Source organism: Bombus vancouverensis, chromosome 11 (assembly GCF_051014615.1).
Source record: "Bombus vancouverensis nearcticus chromosome 11, iyBomVanc1_principal, whole genome shotgun sequence".
Lineage (NCBI taxonomy): Eukaryota > Metazoa > Arthropoda > Insecta > Hymenoptera > Apidae > Bombus > Bombus vancouverensis.
This window is the reverse complement of record NC_134921.1, coordinates 7,330,272-7,356,962: the sequence shown is the minus strand read 5'-3', so window position 1 is coordinate 7,356,962 and position 26,691 is coordinate 7,330,272. Positions and strand designations below refer to the sequence as shown.

Genomic DNA, 26,691 nt, shown 5'->3' with positions numbered 1-26,691 from the left:
CACAGCGTTAACTAACTAAGCTAAAGAACATCGATGCACGTCCGGAAGATTAAAAACTTCGAAGGCTACCGGGCGCAGGTAATACAATTTCGAAACTGTTAATTGACGTCTTTCGATCGAGGCTGCATAACCAGAGAATAATGTCAACAACATTACGAGTGCATTAGCGCACTCGATGCTTCTTCGAATCGCCGCACTCTTATCTAATCTTCGAGCGAACGATGGAACGGGTTCGCGATTTAAATCCGCGAAGATCGATGGATCCTCGACGTCGAACACATTCACAGACAAGCCGTGCACAGGGATCAATTAAATACTGGAGTCATTGATCACGGCAAGGCCGTTGTTCTGTTCTCCCAGACGAAAACAGTCTGACTACGCAGAGTTTTCGCTCGAGACGCTTTCGTCAGCCTTGCACGACGATACTCACGGAACAAAGCTTCTACCATGTCATCGTCACGGGCGAAAAATCATTATCTCCTTGCTGGGTTACTGTGACATATAAACAAAATAGTTATTACTACGCCTAATCGCGGATTTGCTCGTCGGTAAAAACACTCCAGCTCGACCTAGACTACGTATCTCGAACGATTCGATCACGTGTCACTGTATTCCACTGTGCTCTTTCTTCTTCGATATTTGCAGTTGCAGTGATTGGATGCCTCGCGTAGAATATTTGTACATAGAATATTTGTTCTATTGAACTACACTGATATATTCCACTGAGATATAAAGTGGTCCATTAATTCGGATATGCCTATTGTCCTTCCAATAGAATGATTCTATTATATTTCGCAATTTTCCAAACGGATAACCGTATTTTGAAAATTACTTAAGTTGCGATATTAAGTTAAGAACAGTAGAAAAATTTAATCAATGAATTTAATTTAGACCGTTAGTAGAGCAAATTGGCATTATTTTGAAAAACAATAAAAAAAATTCAGGCATGTCTGGGTTAAGGATACTTTTTCTGGCCTGCAGATCCAATAGCGTTGAAAAGACAAAAAGGAAGGTCGGTGGAAAAGGTTCATATCGAGAAAGAAGAAGATCATGACGTGCAATAACAACAAATTCTTGAAATATTTTCTACAAGCAAAGATCATCACTTCTTGTTTGAATCTAAATAAACCAGACGCGCCTCTATGTTAATAAATCCTAAACGATCTCAGCGACTTCCGTGATTAATGCTGCAAAATATCTCAATCTGGATTCTCTCTGCTCCGAGACGAAATCATAGATCACACCAGAGGGAGAGTAACGTTATGGGGTATCGAAGTACCCTTTTGAACAGTTATCATCGAGAACGTCAGCCAGGTCGACCCTATTCGTCTCTCTTCATCTTCCACCAACTCTCTTTTCCTCCTTCGTAGTCTGGCGTGAAACTGTTAATGAATATCAGCCCTAAATATCAGTCCACAGGGATCCACGAGGGTGGCCGTATTCGTCGGTGCATATGTCTGTATATTATAGGGGATTACATAGCTCGTCGAAATTTACCGTGAAAGTCCCCATACGTGTACGTACGGGGCCCCGACCCTGGTCACGCTCGTTTGTCCCGCGTTAACTGTTCCCCTCTCTTTTTCACTTCCATCTACGATCATTGCAGTTCTCTTTCCTTCACGGTGGAAATTGTGCATCACGTCGTACCATATGCCAGCTCCCATCATACGTGAGTCAAGCCGTGCCTTCGAAAAGGGATGTCTTCTATGAAAATCTAATCGACCCACGACTTCATGACTTAATGCTTCCTATTGCGTTATAATGATTCGACACGAAGCAACATGTTAGATTTTAATTGTTAATAAATCGACAATCACGGCAATATGAACGCACTAGTAAACTAAAAATAATGCAATGATATTTAAATACGGTTTATGAAACGTTTAAACTTTCTCTACTTTACGAAGTGAGTCTGAAAATAATTTTAATTAATGCCGCAACGGAAAGATGCGATTTCCTCAGTGTCAAATACGGTTTATAAAACAGTTAAGGATTCTTTTCTTCACGAAGCAAATATAAAAATAATCTTAATCGATGACGTAATTGCTCCTCTGCACTGTAAGGAAAAATATGACTTTTTTTCAGTATTGTATCCAACATTGTATGAACGATATCTCAGAAACGAGGAAGGGTTTAACGCTTCTTACTTCGGCTTGTTCGTCCAACGCTATTGAAATCTTCCCGAAATTTCTAGCAGGGGACAACAGTTCGTAATTGGCGAAAGGGACGTCCTCCTCGTTCGCTCCTAAACTTCGGGATTACGTCAGTGGCTGAACGAAGCAGACGAGAGAGGCATATCCGGTTGGCTTAGATTGACTTGGCGCCAAGCGCTGCGCGTACGACTGCCGGAATTAAATGATTATTGGGTTATACACGACAGTCGGAACGAACTACGAACGTAGAAGAAGATCGACTCGCCGGCGAAACAAAGAAGAAAGATAGAAAGGAAAGAAAAGGAGAGAGTATTAGTTACGAAGCACTTCGGGGGTTAGTCTCGCTCGGTAGGAAGCCCAAAGTGAAAACCCGCATGACTCGCTCTGTCACCTAAAGACTCACTTTGACTGTTGGACCGCTCAGCCTCGAGCAATGCCCATACAAACCAATTGAATGCAAGTCGACCCCCGTTGAGGCAGGAATTAGGAAACCGGGCAAAACGATTAATTTTTATAAGCGTACACGTCGCGACACGGCTATTTTACGTTCGTGGAAATTCGTTGCTCCGGAAAAGCTGATAATCAGCGGGAAAGTAAACGAGCTAAATTTAACAGGGACGAAGTAAGACTTATTGGTATATTTAATTAGAAATAATTTTTAGACGATGCCAGATATTCTCTCTGTTGCTTTCTGAATCTTTGGAAGTCGTTTCATCATTTATTCACTCGTTTTGTTTCATATCTCACTCTTAGTCTTCTGAATGTGATCTTCAATAATCGTGATAAATTATGGTTGCGCTATTTATAATGAGAAGTCTGGAATCGTGGACAGTGACATTATGTTAATGAAACATTGAAATTTTGTGGCTTTCATCGTGAAACTTTGGAATTTTGTTGAATTTTACATGTTTATTAAGAGTCTATAAAATGTCTCAACAACACGTGACTATATCTTGCCTGGAACATTATCAAAATTGCAATTATGGACCAGTGAATTAAATAGAAAAGACACGACGATAATTCGCTGTCGAATCCTCTAAGTTGATGCAAAATGCCCACGGCTGTCTCTGACACAGCGAGCATATCTCTAAGTATACCGTGTATCCGTGTACACGTGGCAGAGTGAACCAGATCAAACGCAGTTTTACCAAACGACTGTACCTCCCTTCCTCATCTGAATTGATAATATCGACGTCAGCATATCAAAGACTACCCTTACGCTCGATCTTCTATCTCTGACGCACGTCTTCGCCCATACAAGGACTCACAGACGAAGCGGAAGCTCTGTTCTCCGTATTTAAAGTGAAAGACAACGGCAAAGAGGAGTAAAGGATTCTCTAGATTCAAATAAGATCATCGTCATGAGGGTATGCGAACTTGTGGGAACCGAGACATCCCGTTCGCCTGCGGGATACACAGCCGAAAATTTCCTTTCCAGCGATTTCAACAGTGAGCTTACCAAGTACTGGCAGCTTGACTCGTGAAATGTTGCCAGAAAATATTTGTCTATCCTTCGTTTTTGACCCTAAAATTAATAAAACATAATATTGAAATATGTGGAACGAATTTTGTGATGTATCGACGTCTGCATGATATTTAATTTCAAGTTTAATACAAAAATTATATTGACTTGCGACGTATAACTAAATAAACCATATGCACGTAATTAAATAAAAATATTGAACGAATACACATATTTTTAAAGTAAGATATTATTGGAAGATAAAATCGTCATAACATGTCATTATTTTAAAAAAAAAGGTGATACAATTTCACTAAAAAGTTAGTGAGTACTTCCTTTAAACAAAAATTACATTTTCGCAAGATGTAGGAAGACCCTGTGCGTGACTATATATAAAATCACGTTTCTATGCCAATGAAAATCAACATTAATTTTTACAATGTAAATACACGTTTTTATCATCAGCTTGACATGTTCGGTAATTTTAGTATTAAGGAATGATCATCTCTTCAAAAGCGAAAGGTTGCAAAAGTGAATATATTTGAAAGACTAGAAAATTGAAAAACCAACAGATACCTGTTTGAAAATATTCGTGATAAGTTCTACTCCGCGATGATCGTCCAACTTCAAGCAACACACTCGATATGATTTACCATAATCACGGTAAAAAATTCATGAGATTTCGATGCGTCTACAAGCAGCAGCTCGGTGGCTGTAAGAGGGTTGTTGTTTATCTGAGTTTCCGCGACGAGCCAGGGAATCGGATGTTACAATCTCTGCCACCTAGCTGGCAGAATGCTTCCACTAAAATAACGTTATATTATCCGGCGACGGTGCCACCTGAGCCGCTAAAAGCGTCGGTCCCGACGCGGCCATAACGCAACCTGGAGATTCGAGATTTACTTCGTGCGTAAAGTTGCGACTGGACCAAGTGGTCCAACCAAGATTTCATCCATTGGTATCTTCTCCTTCTCACTACCTCGATAACTGTGGATTTTAAGTGGTAAACGACCTAAATGCGAGAAATAAAGGTTCTAAAAAAAGAAAGCAAAAAAGGAATTTTTGTGAATTTTACCATTATCATTTGAATATTATGGACTTTCAGCGTTTTATATGTCGGAGAAGCATCAGGAATAGGGTTGTGGGCGTTTGCTAGATCTTCATTGGAATTGGCCATCGCTGTGTTATAACGACGGTACGGCCTGGTCATACGAGTATGGATACTACCGATTCGACAATCAACCGCAGTGGTTGGGCACTGGCGATACTAGTGACGTTGGTCTTAGGTTCGATAACGAATCCACGGTCAACGGGAGGATAGATATACTTGCTCACACAATACTCACAGATCGTAAGGCGCTACTCTCTTCGTCGAGGAGATCGCAAGAAAGAATGAATTTTCGTCCCGATGATGCCATCGAGGAAAACTATGATGGGGTGTGTCTAAGGACACGAGGTCATCGGATTCGTCGAGTATAGCCCTCGTTCCGAAAATGAGGGAAATTGACGTTGCTGTCAATTGGTCAATTTGGGACAAAGGCTGCCTGTCTGTTTGAACAATCTTAATTACCAAAAACCTCAAGTTTTATAGCGGGTCCTCAGGCTAACCGCACTTGTGCCGTGTAGGTGCCTCAAGATCTGGTATTCATTGTCCGAAGGAACCATTGGAATGTTTTACTGTCAGGTACCTCTATGGGTATTTCTTTTAATAAGGGTCATACTATCGCTCCATACCTTCGTTAGATGAAGCGGCTACGTTCGGGCGCTACGTTGGTGGCTAATGGTCGCCTTGAGTCCAAGTTTATTATCACAAATCGCAAACAAGTACAATTGGGCAGAATGACGGCAAATTGTTTACGACTGTAAACTTTAATAATAATTTTACGGATTTTCCCGAAGTTCCAGAGGGAAGGCTCCGGTGTCCTTTCATCTCCGACATATATATCATTTGTACTTTTCTTCCGATGAAAATAGTAGACATTTTACTATCCATTCTTGTGGTAGCTCTAAAAGCTAATGCACACTATTCTAGAAATATCTTAAATAGATTTTTTATTTCATTTTCACCTACTATATATATTACTATATATTTTGTACTACATGTTTTGCAATGGAAGACACATTCTTTCATACTAAAAAATGTTATTTTATTTTCTAGGTGCTTACATCGTTTACTATTCTGACTCCTCAATTTTATAATAATTTCAAGATAATTTGAATGAAATTAGATTTTCGAGGCAGCTAACGGAATCAACCACCACAAACAAGATTTTATGAACCTTGAATTAAAATTAGCGTTGCGAATAAGTCTTCTGGATGTACTTGAGTCACCCGTGACGAATAAGAATTCAATTTCTTAAGAGATGGTCGACGTTCGACAGCCGCGAAAATGGCGACGGTTAGAACAGTCGCGTCAATGAATCCGATTGATCGCAGATCAATGGGTCGTTGCCGCCGGACGATCGACTAATCTCGAGGGTCAAACGACGCCGGTCAAGTCGGACTTCCTTCGCCAGTTAACCCCGACGCTATTCTCAATCTCGACTCTGACTCATCCTCGTCATCATCATCGTTCGTTGTTGTTGACTTTATGTTCGTGTCTCCTTCTCCATCGTGCGCTTCTCCTAAACAGCAATGCCGTAAGAAAGAAGGCGCGTGTACATTGTAACATCACGATGATGTAATATATTCTCTAAACTGACCCTGATAGTTTTCGTGCCAGTATAGTGAGGTACTAATGTCTTCATCTATTCGTGTGTCTGTCAAACGTGGATGCAACAAGGAAGTATACTTGTTGAACGCCGAAGAACATGCAACCACACTCTTCAAAGTAGTAAGAAATCGTTTAGAAAAATTAGGAAACTTTATTAATATTGCAAATGCAAATTGTTCTTCGCTAGTGATTGAAAACGGTATGAAAGTTTACTCTTGATAATCACTGTGCGTGTGATTATTTTATAAAATAATCTCAGAATTAGAAGACAACTATTTAGACAATTAATTTGCAGCGCTATTGCAAATGCAAGTTTTACTTTGAACTGAGGGATGAAAAATAATATAAAAACCGTGAAATCCTGTATCACTAAATAATATATGATTCTAGGTATTCTCAAAATCAGAAAGCAAGCGTTTAGATAATTTACAATGCTATCCGTTACTAATGTATAGTTTCCTCTGCAAACGTCGACGAGTAGTATAAAAACCTTGAAACCTTAAAATCATTAAAAATTTGTCAGCTATTCTCAAAATCAGAATGCCGTTGCGTGCAAAATTCGCGAATCCACTGGAACTACGAATGTTCCTCTACGAACGGCGGAGAAAGGAATAAAAACCTTCTCTCGAGATTTCTAAACAGTACCCTGGCTTTAAAGACACGACAAAATCCGAGTTCGGTGTCTCTTAACCGCGATATCCATAATAACCGAGTTAACCAGCGAAGGTATCATCATAGGGTCGATATTAACTGTCTGCAATATGAAACCCTCTTTACTCCCGAGATGATACGTGGAATAGAATCAACGGACAAAGTCGTAAACGACGTTAAAGGGAGTGAGGAACAAAGGGGAGGTGATTCGAGGCTCGCCTATGTTTGCCGAGCAATCAAGCCCAATCATTAACCCCTGGAAGCTCCGATGGATCGAACGTGTGGGCATACGATATATGAATAAACTCGTATGCGACGCTGAACCGCCGGTTTCTATACGTAGACGTTGCGGTAGAATTGTTGCGACGGCTCGTGGACAGGAAGTCCAGCTAATCAGGGGTAGTGAGTGGCAAACAGGGGTGCGGTTATACCCATCGGGGGTACCTAGTGCAGTACACCAGGGATTCGAGGACGAATCGCGAGACTTTGACGAAGACGAGGGCTAGTTTGTTCACGATCATTCGTCTCTATTCGCCGTTACGATCGTTAATTTAATTAGTCGTCAGTCTCTGATTAATCAGGCAGGAAAAAAGGGTATGTATTCTTTCACCTAGATAGAAACAGCACACTCATCGTCCGCGTTCATCTCATCATCTGCTGAAAATCCATTTTATCCTTCTCTCTCTCTCTCTCTCTCTCTCTCTCTCTCGTTTTCTCTAGAGTTTGCGGTGCGTTCGCCTCTCGCGGCTTTGGTTTTAATTAAATTTTTTTGTCCCCAGCCAGAACTTCGCTGGCCTCGCGTGATAAACTAAAAGAATAAAGAAATCCTCGAGGAATATACCCGAGGTCCTTCGTCGAAGAACGAATCGCTAACATACTTTATGAAAAAAATTGTATTTAGCGATGCCAACAATTAATTCTTCCTGTCCCTCTTTCTTTTTTTTTTTTATATTTGTGGGTGAAAATAGAACGAGGTAAACAGGAAACGATTGTTCGCCGAAAACGCGATGTGGCTCGCGATAAATAATACCAACGTTTCATAACTGCTGCTACCGTTGAATAAATGGAAAGGGCTCGAGTTATTATCCGAAGGATTTTTTCCCCTCCTTCCTTCTTTTTCATCCCCCGCGAAAAAAAAGGGCGGACGAACGAAGAAAAAGTGGCGCGTTAGAACCGCGGACTATAATAATAAGGCTGGTAATTCGCAGTTTGACGAGCTCTTACGGAACCCACGACTTAACTTTTCGAGCTTTCTTCGTCGTCTACGCGATGTCTCCCCAGCGTGCTCGTCAATTAAAAAGCGAGCACCTGGACGCAGAAGGGTCGAAAGAAACTCGAGTGCTTCGTTTCAAAGGGAAGAAAAATCGTGGCACTGATTAACACTTGATGGGCCACTTAACACAAATTAACCTCGTCCTCTCATTAAACAATTTTTCATTGTATCGCATAAAGAAAATTAAAAAAAAGGAAAAGTCCATTTTATACAGAGTTAACTGTAGCTATTGAAACCTACTTGTCCGAAGGATTAACGCTAACAGAAATATAAAATAAAAAAAGACAGAATGAGCGAAGCGAATGTGACCCCTTCTCGCTGCTGGCGTAACGTCCGGTTAATCGTATCGTCGTTTTTAATTTCAATTGGACAAACGCGCGGAAACAAAGTGGATTTGCAGGAACGAACGCACGAATAGCGGAGGGACAACGAGTAATTTACGAATCTGGATGATTACTCGCGGGAACAGAAAGAAGGGAGAGTACGTGTGAACCGGTCGGCGTCGACATAAAAACGCTCGCGTTCAGCTAATTTAAACGAAATTGTCGGAATAAACGGAACTGCATGCATCCCGTCGCTCCAGATGTTTCGTAAATGAATCCTGCCGCGACTACTACTAGCCTGCTATACTCTCGCGGCTCGACTGGCTAATTACTTCCCCTCCTGCTTCGTAGCCAGAACCGTAATAGAAAAAAGGAATGGTCTCTTATGAAAATATTACGACCACGTTATCCCTTCTCGCTTTATCCTACTCACCTTTCCTCAAGTTCTCTTCTTCTACATTATCAAATTCCCGTTACACGCATCGATGCTTCCGGTCTGGAGAACGAAGAGACTGATTCACTTCGCGCGAGGATGAAAAATTCGCGATCCAGCAGATACGTTCATCTGCCAAGCTGTACCTTACCAAGAAATCAATAGAATGTCTGTAAAATATTACCGATATATTTTGTTACGTTTGTGTAGTTTTGTATTGTGTATTTATTTAGTGTAAGATGAAAAAATATTTTTGAATACAGGTTCAAAATCTTGTACGATTGAGGTAACACCATTAAAGGAATTTTACAAGTGTCAGATATAAACGAGATGGAAAGATAACAGGTTTGGTATTAAAACAAACGAAATTTTGCAATTACAAACTGCAAGTTATCCGATTATCCTATGTGCCGAACAATGATAGAAAGAAATGAAAAAAGATAATTCTATTACCTATAGCTTCTAATTTGCCAATTAACCGAAATATTATTATAGTATATGAATATTTTAAGAAGAAGAAGAAAGTGAGAAATATAAAGAAGATGGAGAACTAGAAACGAGAATTCATGAAGAATAAAACAATGAAGTACTTTATTAGAATTATACTATTTAAGAATTATACTATACCTACCTACTAAAATACGACTAATCCATCTCTATATATAGTATATAATTTTTTTATCAAGAGTATCTTTATTTTAACAAATACCGCTTCGACATGATGTTCGCTTTCTTTAACTTTCAAAACTCAAAAGGGCAAAAATGTAACAGTTATACTAATAGTATTACTCAAATCAATAGCAGCGAATACATTAAGCGTTTCATTTATTAACAAAAACGTTACAGATGACACATGAGTCCTAAATGAAACTTCGCTTCAAGTGGACTAACAATAAGGCAATCCAGCCAGTAGCAAATTTCTTTCTCTTGAAATTTCATTAAAACCAACCGGCCGGAGCGATATCTTGTCCGAGCAAGCTAGACGAAGCTTAATTAAACTAGACTAGTGGGGGGATTCTGAGCTGACCACGCTCTATGTCCACTGGTGGATCATGTAAAAACCTCGTGTTTCAATTCCACGCATGCCGGAAACGCTCTGGACAACCGCTCTGAAAACGAACAAAAGGAAGAACGCGAAGGACTATAGCGAAAACCAAAATATACCTAGCTTCAGGCAACTTGTGGTTTCCCCGAAGACACCGAGAAAGGATTTATTCCGTTGTAAACGGTAGCATCTAGCTTAGAATTCATTCTTGCCACAGGTTTTCGCATATCTTTCGAAATCAACGCGATATCTTGAAAATGGCTGGAAAACAGGGAATAGAGCCGGGGCTTAATTAAAACGAGGAACGAGCGCGTTTCGCTGTGTTATCATCGGCCACCGCATCGTATAACGGCGTGTTTCCATAATTCGCCCGAAAACCCAACCAGACACGGTGGTCAGCAACGGTGGTCAGCAACGTTAGTGGACCGTGGATCCAAACCACGGTTATTAACTGACCAGGATGAACGAGACACCGGGGACCAACCAGCCTGGTGAACACAAACTGCCGGATATAGACGCAGCCTCCTCGAATTCTGTTGCCGAAAGGATTGATGAGAGCGGCCGGAGCTGAACGAAACGCGTTCCAGTCTGTGTGTGCAACCTGTGTATGCCGCTGACAAACGAACCTCGCTGCAATTGAATTATTGACGCAATCATTCGGTTTATGCGCTCCTGAATATCTCGTGGTTTCCATTGGACGAGCGTAAAAATTCCATCCCTGGTTTCGTTCAAATAAGACTTTTAAAATTACTAAAGAAAGGAATGAAATTGGCAATAATTCGACCTATTAAAAGCTAAAATTGAGTTTATGTATCGGATATCTTTTGTGACATTTTGTGATTTAGACTCCAGCGGTGGGAAACTTTGGAATCTAGAAATGTTGTCCTTGGTTTCAGTGAAACACTTCAATCTGAGTAAAGAATGAAATAAAACCAACGGTAATTTGAAAGGAAACTTGATTTGTGCATGCTCAAATATTTTGTGATTTCAACTAGACAATTAGAAAAATTGTCACTAAGAGAGTTCTCCTTGGTTCCAGTCGAAGAACTTTAAATTTATGTAGAATAATTCGATAGAAGCTGAATTTTAATTCCTTAGATATATTATATTTCCGACTAGATATCCTTATCCAAATAAGGCATTTAAATTCCTAGAAAGAATGGGTTGAAATCAATGATAATTCGAAAGAAGGTGAAGCGGTATTCGCGATGGCGACCCCTCATCAGGCTGCATAAAAACAGGGTAAAAAAAAAAGGGAGGCAGAGAGAACAGAGTCGAGCTGAGAGAAACCACCCCGAGTAAAGTCAACCGAGGATCTATCGTTCTCCAGGGAGTAAGTAGATCGTGCAGGTCGGAGATAGAGACCGACTGAAAAAAAAAAGGTACAGGACGGAAGAGGAAAGAAGAGACAAAGAGGGAGAGACCAACGGAATTGAATCGAATTGGACCAACAGTAGTAGCGTGTTTGCAGGCAGTTCGTCCAAGGATATTTGTTCCGTACGTACCCGGGACCTTTGGAGACTCTGCTGTTGGGTGTAGCAAGAACGAAGGACGGGAACATAAAGCACCGACCCGGTCGAGGCACGTGGTGCATGCGAGTATTAAAGTCCACGTGGAAAGTCACGCTCGTCCCGCGAGACGTAAACCCGAATATGGGTGCGACCGTTCCCAGGAGAAGCTTGGCAACACACCCACGCTTGGCTAATTGTTTAAAATCTGATCGTACAGAAACGGTAGTACTAATTAACCAGTGACGTAACTCATTGCCCCTGGATGTGTGATTTATTCGTGGTTATCGATCGCGACTGACATAGTTTCTTCCGTGATTAATTAAACCTACTTCAACTTAATTGCCATCACGCTACCACTCTTTAGGAAGAATCCTACAATAAGTATGTACGATGTTTGGAATATTCGTGCATAATTCACGTATCTCGTGTTATATTTCCATATCGGCGCAGAAAAAATTTTCAGACCTTTTTTTAGTGTTTTATGTGGTTTTTTATTACTGGTTCAGATCTCTTTATTTAGTATCCTTGCTCTGTTATTTTATTCCTGCTAAGCCCCCTTTTGTTGACCCATTTTCTTTTATTAATGTAATTCCCTTTTTTTGGTGTCTCGTTTTACCTTAATTCTCTTTCCGTTAAAGAAGGTAGAACATTACATACGCGATATTCAATGTCACTACTTGATGCTCTGATTTGGAATCTCGGTGCATTACAAGACCAGTTCAAGATACAATACTAGTTCATAGGGTTCAAGAAGCTGCAATACCATTTCATCGATCACGAAGATCCAAGTTAGCGGATCGTGATGATGCTAATAAAGATTTACGCTATAGCGTTTCACTATCGAATTGTCTGTATCGTTTCGATACTGGTTCGACAACGCAGTGTATTATCATGACGCGGTGCATCGAGATTGCGAGATGCCAAATATCTGTCCGTTGGTCATTGCCCGACCTACTTCAACAAATGTATCGGTACAAGTATCAATCGTTTATAGTTCACCGAGGTCGACAGAGATTGTTCAGCTCAATCGAAAGGAACCTAACCCGACCTCTCTCGTTCTTCTGGCATGCATTAAATCCAGCATGCGTCTAACGAAATCCAATCTAACTAACAATCAACCAACAACTGACTGATCCATCATCTAAAGCCAATGTAATATAACTACACAGAATGTTCTAAGAAAAAGAAAATTAATTCAAAGCTCGTAGACCTCTTCACCAGTGGCGAATCATTTTTTCTTCTTTTTTTCCAACGAAGATTGGAAGGTCCACCCTCGCGTATTCACATTCACCTTTGATTTATTCTCGAACCATTTGCACGCTTGCTGGCGGACGATCACAATGAAGCTTCAAACGATATCGTTTCGCCGCGGAAAGGGTAGTAGAAGCGCGATGAAAATGGGATTGAAAACCACCAGACTAATCTCCTTCTCCCGGCGTGTAGCCGTAATATCCACACCCACGCCCCTGAAACGCACAAACACACGTATATCCACGATCGTCCACCTGCACGATTCCCTCCACCCAGTGTTACTGTATTTTTCCACACAAAAACACTTTACATGTATACATGATCGTATGTTGAAACAGGCACGCAAACACTTACAAGCATTCCACACACGCGAGAACGTAGTCGAGGAGAGAACATATATTAAATGCGTGTACGTACTTGACGGTATGCGTGCTAGTCGCGCTACGAAGTGGGGCTGCCATTTAAATAAATGTTTAATCTCGCCCACCTCTTGACGCCCCCTTTGCACCCCGGGTAATATTCTCTCTGTTCTTCTCCGCGTCCTCGCTCGTTTCTTTTTTCCGCTTTCTACCCCATTCTCCTTCACTCCGCGGCTGAAGATAGCTGTACGAAAAAGCGTGGCCGATGAAGTGGAAAAAGAGGTGGCGGCAGATAGAAGAGCAGAAGAAGAAGTTAAAGGAGAAGAGAACATAGAGAAGGATCGAAGAAAGAGAACGAAAAGCTTTGTGGTGGTGAAAAGCAAGATACTACAAGAGATAGAGAGAGAAGCAGAGTGCTGGAGAGGCAAGTAAAAAACCAATCGAGTCTGTGCAGTGGCTGCGTGCTACCTTCCCCCTCTAACATTCCATCCCTGTTTCCGCCCTGGACCGACCCCTGCAGCCATTTAACCTCTGCATTGCAAATGCCACCCCCTTTTCGCCACGGCCATCGGTCTGTATAAGGGCGGCCAAGGGGGTAGTGGAGGGGTTAGTACTCAGTCGAGCCGAGACTGTTATTTTAACGAAATATCTTTAAACGGCAGCCGAGGAGAAAGAGAGAAATAGAGGATGAACCCCCCTCGACAGTCAAGCCTGGAGGGAAGTGAACGTGAAAGAGCGAGGTTGGCGGGGGTGTGTGGGGTGGCTGGGAAGGAGGATGGTTAGCCTCGGACGAGCTCCGAGGCAGAGAGATGAAAGGATACCTAGTTACGGGATGAGGGCCCAACGGTTTAAAGGATTACCGGCCTGCCCATTATTCAAATGTATGCTAAACGCGCAGCGATGTACGCGATAGCCTTATCAACCCTCTTACGAGCCATCCTCGCTCGGAACCACACCGACGACGTGCTGCCGTATAGCATATGTGTATTTTACGGTGGCACGCCGCAATACCGGTATGCACCCGCCACATAGGCTGGAATTATCGATATGAAGCAGAGATGAAGTATCCCGGCACGAATACACCGACAGCTCGTTAATTCTAACCCGTTTTTCTCGCCCACTGACGAATGGAAATATGCCCTACAAAAGTGCTATAAATCGATATCCTTAAAATTGTAACAGTTCCTACAACGATCGGATACTTCATCGAGTTTGGTAGATTTCGCTGGCAAGAATGATACAATGGTATTTAGACAGAGAATACAGTAATTAAGCATCTAGCTGGCATGTAATGGCGAGAACGTGGGAAGGAAAGGCGAAGGGCCTTGTTCCTCGAAGATAAGAGAAAAAAAAAGGTGAGCATGGTGTTCTCTCTCCCTCTCTCTCGTCCCTCATGTACTTTTGTACACGTACTGGTTCAGTAGAAGGAGGAAAGAAAGAAAAAATTAGATCAGTCATTAAGCGAAGAACGATTTAATGAAGATGACCTCATACTCTCCGCAGCAAAGTTTGTACAGCCGTCTAAGCGGATTCTCACGTCAATCGCTGGCCGCGAGTCAAGTGGCGAGAATTGTCGGCAATTGTTTCCGAAATCCCGCGCAGATGCGCTCGCGCTCGCCGCTACTCAAGCGCGTGTGCGTGCGCGAAATATCGTGTGAGTGACGCCGCGAGCACGCAAGCAACCACGGACGGTCCGGCAGCGCCGATCCTGATGTGTGAATCACTCGGCACAATTACGACAATTACCGGACCCGGTCGCAAGTCACCACACTATCCGCGTTCGCCGTTTCCCACGCCCTCTACTATTCACGCTTCACGCAAATCTCAAGCGTACTTTCCTCCGCCAAGCGTTCATTCGCCGGATGGTCCTTCTTCTGTCGTTTCATCTCCGGATGAACGAGTTTTTTCACGAAAAGAATAGTTGCTGGAGGGAGGGATCCTGTGCAGAGATCCTTGTAGTGGATGGTAGAATTTTATGCGTTAATTGGAAGTTTACGAGAGAACAGCGTAAAATGATGCATTGATCTTGATGAGACTTTGTGACTGATTGGGAAGACAGATGAATTTGACCTGTGGCAGACCGTTTCCGTAGAATGATGAATAGAGCAAGATGGTAATAAGTAGCAATGAAATATTCGACGTTTCTAAGATGGTATAAAACGGAGAAGTTTTTTCATTGACTAAAACTAATATTAATTCTGCTATATCTCTACAAGTTTCTTTGATCCGTTAATTTAATCGTCAAATATTAAAAGATTGTTGATACGTAAAAACAGTACAAGACGTTATGTAGAAATTGATGTTTGAAGTATAAGTAGCGTTCTAAGATGATATGAGACTAGGAATTGTTCTCATTGATTGAACCTATTCTCTCATTTTGGTATTAACTTTGTTATATCCTTTAAAGCAACTTCCAGCCAGTTATATTTTTCTATCGTTAGAAAAATTATTCAAGTTTATGAAAAATATAGAAGAATTGTTTTCAGTAAACAATTCTATGCTGAAAATCGCCTTGAAATAAGTATCTCTTTTGGACATAATGCAATTATTACTAGTGCCTGGAGGATACAAATTCGAAGGCCATAGCAGTGTTGAAATTAATAAAATAATAGTACGTGTTTCTCCACCGCATAAGATGCATTCCTGTAAATAGAGATTTCGCAGGTGCATGAATGTTTCCTTTATGCCCACCAACTCTCGGCGTGCTCGGTATTGCGGCGCTATAATGGTAACTCGCTGAGCCACTTTGTCTCCGCATCCGCTTCCGCAGAGTTAATGCTCACCAGTCTAGAAGGTCGAACTTCCTCGTTCTCAAACGGTGACAGTTTCAAGCGTACCAAGACAAATTCAATTTATCCGTTCTCTTTCGAACGGAATCTTATTAGAATCGAATGTCGACGAATATACACCGGTACCTCGGAATCAACCCTAACGGATCAACGAAAGAAATCAATCCACGTCCCGCAGGAGTTGACATTTGACACCTTACTGCACCGTGCCAGTGATTGGCTGATTATGATCTCGGTAATCCAGATCGCAGTCTGCCAGGCTTGGACCACCCTCGACGTGATTGTCGAGTTCTAAAGCAAATACGCAGAACCACCCCCTGGCATTCGGTGTTTCGCGAGTCATACGGAGAACGCGACCCCAATTTTCGTGCACGCGTGCACCGCGTATGGCGATTACACGCGATTCCACTGGGCATTCTCGTCCACGGCACGAACGAAAATCCCGGCCATTTCAACGAGTAACATTCGGAAAACTCGTTGATCATAGTGGACATTCGTGCGTATACTTTGTCCAGCCTTGCGGAGGGTGCTCGTGCTGTAAATTATTAGAGATCTGTTCGCTTTGTAATTTATTTCTGTCATCCAGATGTTAATTGATTACCTGTAGTAGAATTTTTCTGAGAATAAATACGTAGATGATAGGGTGAAATTATTTTAGGTTGGATTTTTCTTCTTTTCGAAGAATATCTTTCTTCCTGGAATTTCAAAGATGACTGAAGCGATATAGCTGAAAGGTGCAAAGCTAAGAGGAAGACTTGGCAGAGGAGGTCGCAATCAAAATGGTAATCGCCGCGTACAAGGTGTAAGTCCATAGAAATTGGATGTGAGACTTAATATTACGGATCGCTAAAGAGTATTACGGAGGATTATCGGGGTAAAGTGACACCCCTGCCTCGGGGCTGCGGCAGCGTGCGGTGTGCAGTCTTAACAAAACACCGGGGAGTTAGCCGAGCCTTCTGTAAATATTGTTACCGCCACCCCGTCGGCAATTTCGCCAGCCATATGTTAGACTGCGGATGTCCTTTTTACCGTTTTCGCGTATCTGCCTATACAAAGCCTCGATCTACTTTGGTTTCGTTTGCCTGAGAGGTTTCGACCAATGGTTGAAATATTCTTAATAGATATTCTATATTTTATTCCATCTTTGTGTTTGTCGTACGTTCCTTTTCGAAGCTAAATTCATCGACTGTGTCTTTTTGTTTAGACAATTACAGAATAACAATAAATATTCTAGAAAAATTTCAGTTATCTTACGATCAAAGTTTGAAGGTGTTAAACAGATACATAATTTTTACTAATTATTTTATAAACTATTAAAAGTTTTGAAAAAATGACGAACAGATGAATTCTTACCGCAATTATATCATAAACTTCAGGATAAATTTAAGAAATATACGTTTCATATACTGATTGTTTCGAACGCAAATTTAAAAAATTAGATACAAGCAATTCAAATGACCCGATCGATGTTCATTATGCTGATATAAAGCGTATATAGAGCAATAACTACGGGGTCGAAGAGGGTGAATCTCAAATTAGAAAGCAGCGAGGACGGAATGAATTAGCATTGCTTTCAAGTCGCTTTCTAATCTCGGCAACTGAACAAATTGCTACTGAATGATTAGTAACGAACGAATAGATGATCTAACCAGTTATTCAAGTGGATTTTGCGGGAACAGAAAAGACGTGGATAGATTCGAGGGGTGTAAAACGACGCCCTATCGTCATTGATGACACGTGGCATGGATTACGAGCATGTCACACGGTCAATTTCGAACGTCCAGTTAATACAATACGTTCAAAACGATACCTAATTGCTAAATCAAGTCTCTTGGAACCGTGATTATTATCGTAAACTTCATTTATTGACAAATATGATAATCAAATTACTACTATATTTATGCAAATTCATATTTTGTGACTAGAAAAATGGGATCTAAACAGAGATTTATTTCATTTACTGAATATTGCAACAAGTACTATACTTTAGATATTTTATATACTTTTGCATATGAAGACCATATGGGAAAAATATGATAAGTTTATTTCTATCGATTTTCTGATTTTTATGGCACTTGGTGACTAAAAGAGAGTATTTTAATACAGAGAAATCTAAAAATCTCTAATGATAAGCATAATACGAATAACAATGTTTACGAAGATGATTTTTAAATTCAACCTAAAATATCCAAAAAAATATGCAGATCTGCGACGATGGTTACGACAGATTGTAGATGATACGCCCGTACCATCCTTTCGCTCATAGCTTTCGCAAACATAAATTTGCCATATATCCCGGAACCAGGATTTATTACCCATGAATCGAGGCGAAAGGGGCGGTTTACAATGGGCCAGCAAATTGCGGCCCGTTTATATCGATAGAGACGTTATGGGGGCGGAGGAGTTTGCCAGTGCGAACGAACAAGTGTGAAATCAGGTGCATCCATAATGCAAAGGGGTGGTTCGACGTCCGAAACTCACCCCCGACGCGATCGTAGCTCAGCCCCAACACTGGGGCCGAAATCAATTAGACACGCAGCTGAACGCTACATTTATTCTCAACGTGACGAAACACAAAACGGAAAATCGTCGTTCTAATTGTCCTAGGAAAAACTGTAATATTTACATGTGTTCTTGGACTGTAATATTAATTGAAATAAATTCTTAAGCATTGAAAATTAAAAGATATGCGATTCTCTGAACTACGATGTATAAATTTGTGCTTTTTTGATAGCATCTCTGTAGAGTTAGCATAAAAAAGTAAATCTCAGGTAACAACCAAGGTAAAAAAGGTTGACTGGTACAAAAAGCAGAAAAAGGAGGAAAATGTAACGAGGATAAAACGCGCAGACAATTTTTTGCTATCAAGATTCCTCCGAAAGGTAATAAAATACATTTGATGCAGTTTAATGGTTGGTTCGAGAGGTTCCGAGAATTCCAGAGAAAACCGAACAAAACGCAAAGTCGCGCAAGATCGTAGATGGGAGGGGAGGGAATGACTCTAACTTGCTAAGAATTAAAGTGAATCGCTCGAGGGTAGCAGCTAAGGGTCGTAGCCTCTAGCGATTATACTAATAGTCGGGGCGTAGACAAGCTGATAGGGAGAATAAAGGCACAGCTAAGTTACTAATTGTTTTACACAGTGGAAACTTCGTTTGGTTAATTCCCGTGCGCATTTAATGCGTTTATTCTTTCGCGGCAAAAATCCAGGAAATTACTGCGATATACACTTCCTGGCGAAAGTTCGACGTTTTACTCGACGGATTAAATTTTCCACTGTAGACATTTGCAATACACTTAGAAAAATCTCGAAGAATGTTTACTTTTTTGTTCGAAATGTTCGATAGTGTTTCATACGAACTGAAGAAAAAAAATGTCATGCGTTTGAATGGTCGAACGATCGCGGATGTTGTATCGGCGATGTGGAAGGAAACTCAACAGCGGAAAAGCGAACAATGGCCTTCTTCCTGGCAGGTTGATCCTGCTTGAGTAATGTTGAAATCTGGGGCGTTCCTGGGAAAGACCACCTGACCTCAGCGTCCCTTCGTCAGCGTCGTTGCACTCCCTTGGACGAGTCATTCCCGTTTTCTCGGCGAGTATCCAACATCGGATTAATGACATTACGATGGCGTTACGTCTTGACGCGATACACTACGTATAATCGAATGTTCATCCTTTTTAATCTTCTTTAAAACTCGAAAGACTTTGTCGATCCGCAAATCTACCAGTTTTCTGTCGACCAGACCAACAAAACAGATTAAGTTCTGGTCGACGAGCAATCAATTAAACGGGATATCTCGGTGCAAACGATAAGCCCTCTGGTGGACTTAACGCATTTTCTTCGGTATTAAATCGGTTATAACGTTTTGAAATCGATATTCTGTTCTCTTCGAGACGTATTACGAGCTATTTCCCATCTTGGCTGAAAGTCGAAAATATTGGAATTTCGACACGACGCTGAAACGTTTCCCCGGGACCGGGTGGAAGCTGTTTGGGGATGAGCACGCGGTCGGGTAATGGAAGATGTGATAATTTAGTATGCACAGTGGAGTTTATTTGAATTTTATTGGCGGGCTCGCTGTCACGTGGGTCAACGCGTAGGAGTGGTGGTCGTGCCACAAGGGGGTCCCTCTTTCGCTTTATCGGATCGGGGAAGAGACGACGCTCCTCCCGTTTTCTCGTTTCCCCGAGGGGACACTTCCGTCCGACCAATATCGTCTCCTCTCTCTCATCTTCTCTCGCTTCTTTGCTCAGTTTTTCCACCTTCCGCCGCCTCTTTTTCTATCTTTTACCCTCTCCTGGGCCGCTTCCAATATCTTTCTAAGTTCTCCGAGCCGGCCATGAATAAACTATTCCCCGACTTTGAATATCTGAACGTTTTGCGCGGGAATGGGACCGCCATCGAGGGACCAACCGCAGAAAGGACGAGAGAAGATGATATCGATTGATCGACGTGTTACGTGGAAGGGGCTAACCCGTAGAGTCGATGGTACCATCCTTCAATTTTTGGAAAACGCCGTGACAGAAGGGAGGAGACTGTCTTGGGTGAACAGTTTCCAATAATACGAACAATATATTATTACAAGGAAATAGAAGGAAAATTCTGTCTGCCAACTGTATTTATAAAAGAACGGCAGACGTTGGAAATTGATCAAAATCTGCAAGCTGATCTTTATTCTCCCCGATCAAGGAACAATTAATTTTTCGTAACGGTGACGGTGATGAAATCAAGCAGTCAGCATAATGAGTAGCGTTGCCTGCCGCGCAATTCATCGGATGTCGTAAAACGAGAGGTGAGAGGAGGAGAGGGCGGAACGAAAGAGGGGGTGGCGAAGGATGGCGCGGGGTTATTAATATTCAGAACGAGGAACAGGAGTCGAGAGCGGTGCCGAGTGACAAATACCTCGCACCCGTCCCAACCCCGGAACGGCTCAACTCTGTAATTAACGCTAATCTCCCGGCCGTTCCTCCGACACCGTACCACCCACTTCGTCTTCTCTCCCGCCTCTGTACTTACTGAGCCAGAGGGTGGCCTTAAACAGACTCTCGAGTCGATTCTTGGATGAAGAGGATCTATGATTCCTCTTGGCGACTACTGAAAGAAAAACGTTCAGTCGAAAATTGAACGGTACGTAACAAAAATCGAACGATTTTAATCACACGTTCTTATCGACTCTCTCTAAATCATTTGATTTAACATTTTGTTTAAGAAAAGAATGAATAGAAAGTCATGCGTTTTATGGTGCCTTCTTTCATTTTTGTTTTTTGTATAGTGGAGAATGAAGAACGTTATTTTGTTAGTCCTTTTTATCTTCATAACTGAATAAAGACAGCATAGAGATGAAAAACATAACCACTATGCGGCAGTCCCTGCATATTTTTGCAAATATTACCGGTGGCACTGTTCGTTCGTCGTGCATCGTTGTCTACATTTGAATTTACAAAACCGGAAGCTGAATTACTACCTTCACGTGCAGACGAACGCGTATGAATTATCATTGCAGAGATGGTGCAACTTCTTGAAATGTTTCAATGCTCCGCGCAGCGATTCGTCATCAAACGTATTTTCATTAAATAATATCCCACATAATACGATAATCTCTGTAATCCTTTTATCGAAATACGAAAAGTATTCTAATTCTTTACTAAAGAACATTTAAACTCGTATAAAATTTCCACTGTGTAAAAGACATTTTAATTATATCTATTTCCTCTAATTTTAGGGATATCGAAGTATTTCATAATTTCTAAATGGCTTCATAAAAAAAATAACAGGAAATGCATGTCGAATTATAGAAGATAAATAGGAGCGTGCCTGAAAGGTCAAAGGACGGAGATTCCTTCATCCACTTCCTGCGATATAGTCGCCGCTGGTGGTTGCGCGGTTCGGTTAGCACTTGGTGGACTAAAATAGCGAGTCAGCCGACCGCGAATATCCTTGATTAAACGCAAAAAAGCTCCGAGACCTACGCTCGCCTTGCGCTCTGGCGTGGCTGCGTTTTTTCGCCACCCTCCGCCATCACGATGGTCGGGCTTGAGCGTGGAATTGGATTGGTCGTCTTTCCTCTCTTCTCGTTCTCTTTCCCCTTCGTTTCATTCCCTCTTCAACAAGAGAAAGAAACGTTGGTAGTTTCAAAGCTTCTGGGGACTCGATTAGTGCTAGTGTGCGACATCAGAAATACGTAAGCACGGTTCATTTCCAAGTATTCCTTCCGGTTAAATTGTTGTACAACGTTCTAATTTCTTAAGCCAAAGAGGATATCTCTCCCTTTCTCATTTTATTACCTTTCACTATAGATACTTGTATTTCCATAATAAGCAAGTACTAGCTTAATAATAAAAATCTAAAAGTTCTAAAATATAGTCATGGTATGCTATCTTATTCATTTCTTGTTTTCTTCATGACGTTGGTATATAATTTAGCAAATCGGTATGAATGTATTAGAGAATCCCTGAAGAGATGTAGGTTTGCTTCGCAAAATTGCTACGATGTTCTTCGATGGTGACAAAGGTCTCTTTGCGAAGTGAAAGCGTGATAATCGAGAATGACGTTGGCCGAAACAATGCGGCAGGCGTTCATCCTCTAAGGCATGAGTTTCGTATGCCAACTAAGGGTGATGTCAGACCACGGTGATATATGGTGGAAGCACGGGAAATGTCACGTGCCCAGCAACCTTCCATACAGCTGCAAAAGGATTAGGGGCCACATTCTGTAATACGTTATTTCAGAATGCAATTGAATTCCTTTCACTGTCATTGACTCTGGTCTATCGATCAAAGTTGATCACCGGTTGTTACACCTCCATCATCATTCGGTGGTGATAATAAACTTCACTCACAATCAGAATTTATTTCAAGTACCATCTTCGAATCTAAATTCGAATAAAAAGAAAGCAATAAAAAATTAGTTTTTTCAAGAAACAAAGAATGTTTAGTGATAACATTTGCACTGATTATGAACTTTTAGGGTACAGAAATTAACTCTAATCTTTGCTTTCGCCATTCATGAAAACATAAGAACCATCGTCGATAAATGAAATTCCTTCGTCCTCAACGGAGCACAGATGTTGCACTTCTTTCTTTACAAGAGGCGTCGCGACGCGTCGCTCGTAAAATCGATTATATAGCCGCTACCTCAATAAAGTGACGGACCAATGGTAAGAAAAGTTCTGATCCAATCAAAAGGTACGATCCCGAATAAGCATCAGTTGCTTCTGGTTATCTCAAAATCTTATCGTTTCGATGGAAAACGGATCTGAAGTGAATATGATATGATATTCTTGGCAGTACGTATCTAGCGTCACTCATCTGTCACTAATGGCTACCGTATATTATAGTAGCTTTATTGTTATTTTATTTTTATCTCTTTTCAATAATGGCATTGAATGTTATCATGCCGTGGTCGTTATCCATGGAGTGCTCACTGGAAGCGACAGCATGGAACTTATTAGTAACAGAATCCAAGAAGTAAGTACATAAATCAAATACAAAACAAAGAAAGTTGTAGATGTCGCGTCTATATAAATTTAGCGGTAAATATGATTTCGAGTAAAAATGATTTTCCAATGTGCTTAAAACGATTATTAATTTTAGATGCATCCAGGGACACAGATTTATAATACTCCAAGATACGCTGGATGGAGCAGTCTGGAATCAATGTGGCATCAAGTGGAAGAAATAGGCATGGACGTTATGTCTGTGGGCGCTGCATTTCCCGAGGGAATAAATTTAGTCGGTTACAGTCAGGGTGGTTTATTAGCTAGAACGATACTGCAAAGGTTTCCCGATCACAACGTTAGAAATTTCATTTCCTTAAGCTCACCACAAGCTGGACAATACGGAAGTAGGTGACCTCAGTGTCATGAAGAAAGACAAAGAAATTACCGTTTCAAATTGCGTATTCTCTTGCAGCTCAATTTTTGCATTTATTCTTTCCTAATTTGGTATGCCAAACTGCCTATGAATTATTCTATTCAAAAATCGGGCAACACACCAGTATTGGGAACTATTGGAATGACCCCCATCATCAAGTTAGTATATATATAAGTGACTCGTTAGTAGTTCAGTAAATTGTATTTTACCCTTTTTTTACAGGAATTGTATTACAAATATAGTACATTTCTTCCATACGTGAACAATGAGAAAAATTCGACGAAAATGTTAATGTACAAACAAGGTCTCACCAAATTAGAACGTATGGTGCTTGTTGGAGGACCTGAGGATGGTGTTATTACCCCGTGGCAAAGTAGCCATTTCGGATACTACGACGTTAACGAAACTGTGATAGATATGCGTGATCGACGTATTTATAAGGATGATTTAATTGGACTGAAAACATTAGATGAAAGCGGAAGACTTGTTCTTATCACAGTTCCAAATGTCCCCCATTATGAGTGGCATAAAAACGTATCTATAGTAGATGATTTTTTACTGCCATACTTAGATTAATGTAATCTTATCGTACATTAGATAATTAATTTTTACTACATAACATAAAGGAAATTCCAAAGATCGAAGATCTCTAAACGATATTAAGTGTACCCATTATATTTATCATGTGAATCTCATCCTTTTACATAATTTTCCACATGAAGATAATTTTCCAAAGACGAACGTGTAATAAATATATTTGTAATGTTTCAACACAAAAAATATTTAGTACCTTATAACTACAATCAGGAAGAATTATTTATTGAGGCAGTTCAATAATAAATGTGTATATACATTCTTTTTCATTAATAAATGTTTACTACGTTTTTCAATACAAAAGGATTTATTTTCATTAAATATCATCAAGATTCATTAAGAACCTTATTATTAATTTAAATCTACAAGTGGTATTCTATGTAGTAAATATAGGCAGGGTGTAAATTATCTTATATCATTGATAAGATAATTAATTAAATTACTCAGAAACTTTTATGGTGTGTAAAACGAGTGATGAGATCAAGAGCCCATTTTGGCTGATCAGAAGGAACCATGTGTCCAGCATTTCTTACTAAGACCTCTGTCAAGTTATTAACGGTCTTTGAATACCCAGCAAGTTCAGTTCCAACATACCATGCTTTTCTCTGTGCTGTTTTGTACTTCTCTGCTCCAGGCCATTTTAAGTTTTGGATATAGTTTTCCGTCAAAGGATATGCCACAATAATATCAAGTTGTCCATTGTATATAAGAACTCTATAATGTTGAACAAGATCTTCTACTAGAACTGCCATAGACTGCATAATATCCCCCTTCAAATATTCTTCTACTTTTGTAGATTCAATATTGAATGTTAAATTGCCAACATGTATGGTTTTTCTAATATCTGCTGTTTGAAGCCATTGTAGCATATAATCGGAATCATTACTTGGGTCCTGATTATGCAAAAAATTAAAGTAATAGTCGAAACCAGTTAAATTTTTAAACAACGAAGGTTTTTTACTTAAATCACCATCAATAAGTTCGTCAAACAAATTAAAGGCTTCTATATATTTCCCCTTCTTTATTAAATCTTTACCCTTTTTTTCATATGTATGGATTTGATTTCTGCCATTTAAATCAACTAAACCTATTTGATACAAATAATCTCCATATTCCAACTGATTCAATGGATCAGTCAATCCATTTCCAATTGCTAAACCTTTTAAGTTTATTTTTGTCTGTGCCTTGATATTATAATCTTTAATAGCATGAGATACAGCCGGTACATATTTTCCTCCGTACGATTCACCAGTGACATAAAAGTCATTGGTCTGAAGTTCTGGGAATAACTTAAAGAATTGGACTAAGGCAGTATGCACATCCCTTCCCACATCTGTTTCATTAGTAGCATAGCCTTTTTCATTCTCAGTAAAACTAAATCCAGTGCCAACTGGATTATCAATGTAAAGCAAATTATGACACTTGTTCCAAGAGTATTCACGCATTTCAAGAGTTTTATTTTCAGTAACTATGAATGGGCCGTTTTCCAAGAATAAGCCATACAAGGACGTGGCTCCAGGGCCACCTTGTAGCCATAATACTACAGGAGCAGTCTTTGGATTATGCTAAAAAAAATCCTATCTTGTATTTCTTAGATACATTTTCTTATTTATTATTTGAAAGTTATGCATAATCAGAATCTCAACCACTAAAAGTTACAAATATTTTTATTCACAAAATTCAAAATATTAAATTACTTACCAAGGCCGGAAAGAACCAAAAGAACATGTTCGAATTGTATTGTTTGTTAACAGTTAAATAACCAGAATAGCTACTGACATCGTTCATATCTTTATGTTGTACAGCAGCTTTACTACGGGCCTCATCTACTTTACCGCTTTCAATAAGTGGTGTCAGGAAAAGAGGTGCACCACAATCTTCCTCATTGCGAAGCGGATAATCCTTTGGCTTGGGATAAATATTTGTAAATCCTCTTGCGAATGAAACAATGAATAATATTTGTACAAGTAACACAAATTTTTCCATCGTGTCCTATCTGATTAATCACAACTATCCTAAACACGACCTTCGAACAGCAGCCGAACGTGATAGAAATGCAATTTCGACGCACAGTACATCTTTATATACCGGCGCCATAATATTACCAACATAGGAGATATTACTATCACGTAATCCATTCAAAGAGTAGGGATATATCTACGAATTCCGAAAATATATTAAATTTTGAATTAAGCATATTTTGCACTTATATATGGAATTAGATTTAAGAAGAATATTCAAGAATTTCTCTTAATCTAACTA

General features: G+C 40.3%; 2 protein-coding genes across 2 annotated transcripts; one reads left to right on the top strand and one right to left on the bottom strand.

The window, feature by feature from the left end:
- Positions 1-23,080: 23,080 nt before the first annotated feature.
- Ppt2 (palmitoyl-protein thioesterase 2) lies at positions 23,081-24,732 on the top strand. The gene is made up of 4 exons (XM_033327031.2): positions 23,081-23,430; positions 23,557-23,806; positions 23,875-23,993; positions 24,058-24,732. Exons 1-4 carry the CDS (start codon positions 23,281-23,283, stop codon positions 24,409-24,411), a joined length of 873 nt encoding a protein of 290 aa, XP_033182922.1. The 5' UTR covers positions 23,081-23,280; the 3' UTR covers positions 24,412-24,732.
- LOC117153214 (venom serine carboxypeptidase) lies at positions 24,718-26,599 on the bottom strand. Its single transcript, XM_033327029.2, has 2 exons — positions 26,131-26,599; positions 24,718-25,994 (listed from the first exon to the last, which is right to left on the bottom strand). Exons 1-2 carry the CDS (start codon positions 26,413-26,415, stop codon positions 24,873-24,875), a joined length of 1,407 nt encoding a protein of 468 aa, XP_033182920.1. The 5' UTR covers positions 26,416-26,599; the 3' UTR covers positions 24,718-24,872.
- Positions 26,600-26,691: the final 92 nt, after the last annotated feature.

What these genes read in the sequence shown, in the direction of transcription:
- Ppt2 (XM_033327031.2), top strand. Translation starts at nt 23,281, where the DNA reads ATGGCTACCGTATATTATAGTAGCTTTATTGTTATTTTATTTTTATCT. An exon ending in TTAGTAACAGAATCCAAGAA is followed by an intron (nt 23,431 to 23,556) that starts GTAAGTACATAA and finishes TATTAATTTTAG; the next exon opens with ATGCATCCAGGGACACAGAT. An exon ending in GGAATGACCCCCATCATCAA is followed by an intron (nt 23,994 to 24,057) that starts GTTAGTATATAT and finishes CTTTTTTTACAG; the next exon opens with GAATTGTATTACAAATATAG.
- LOC117153214 (XM_033327029.2), bottom strand. Translation starts at nt 26,415, where the DNA reads ATGGAAAAATTTGTGTTACTTGTACAAATATTATTCATTGTTTCATTC. An exon ending in TTTGGTTCTTTCCGGCCTTG is followed by an intron (nt 25,995 to 26,130) that starts GTAAGTAATTTA and finishes GATTTTTTTTAG; the next exon opens with CATAATCCAAAGACTGCTCC.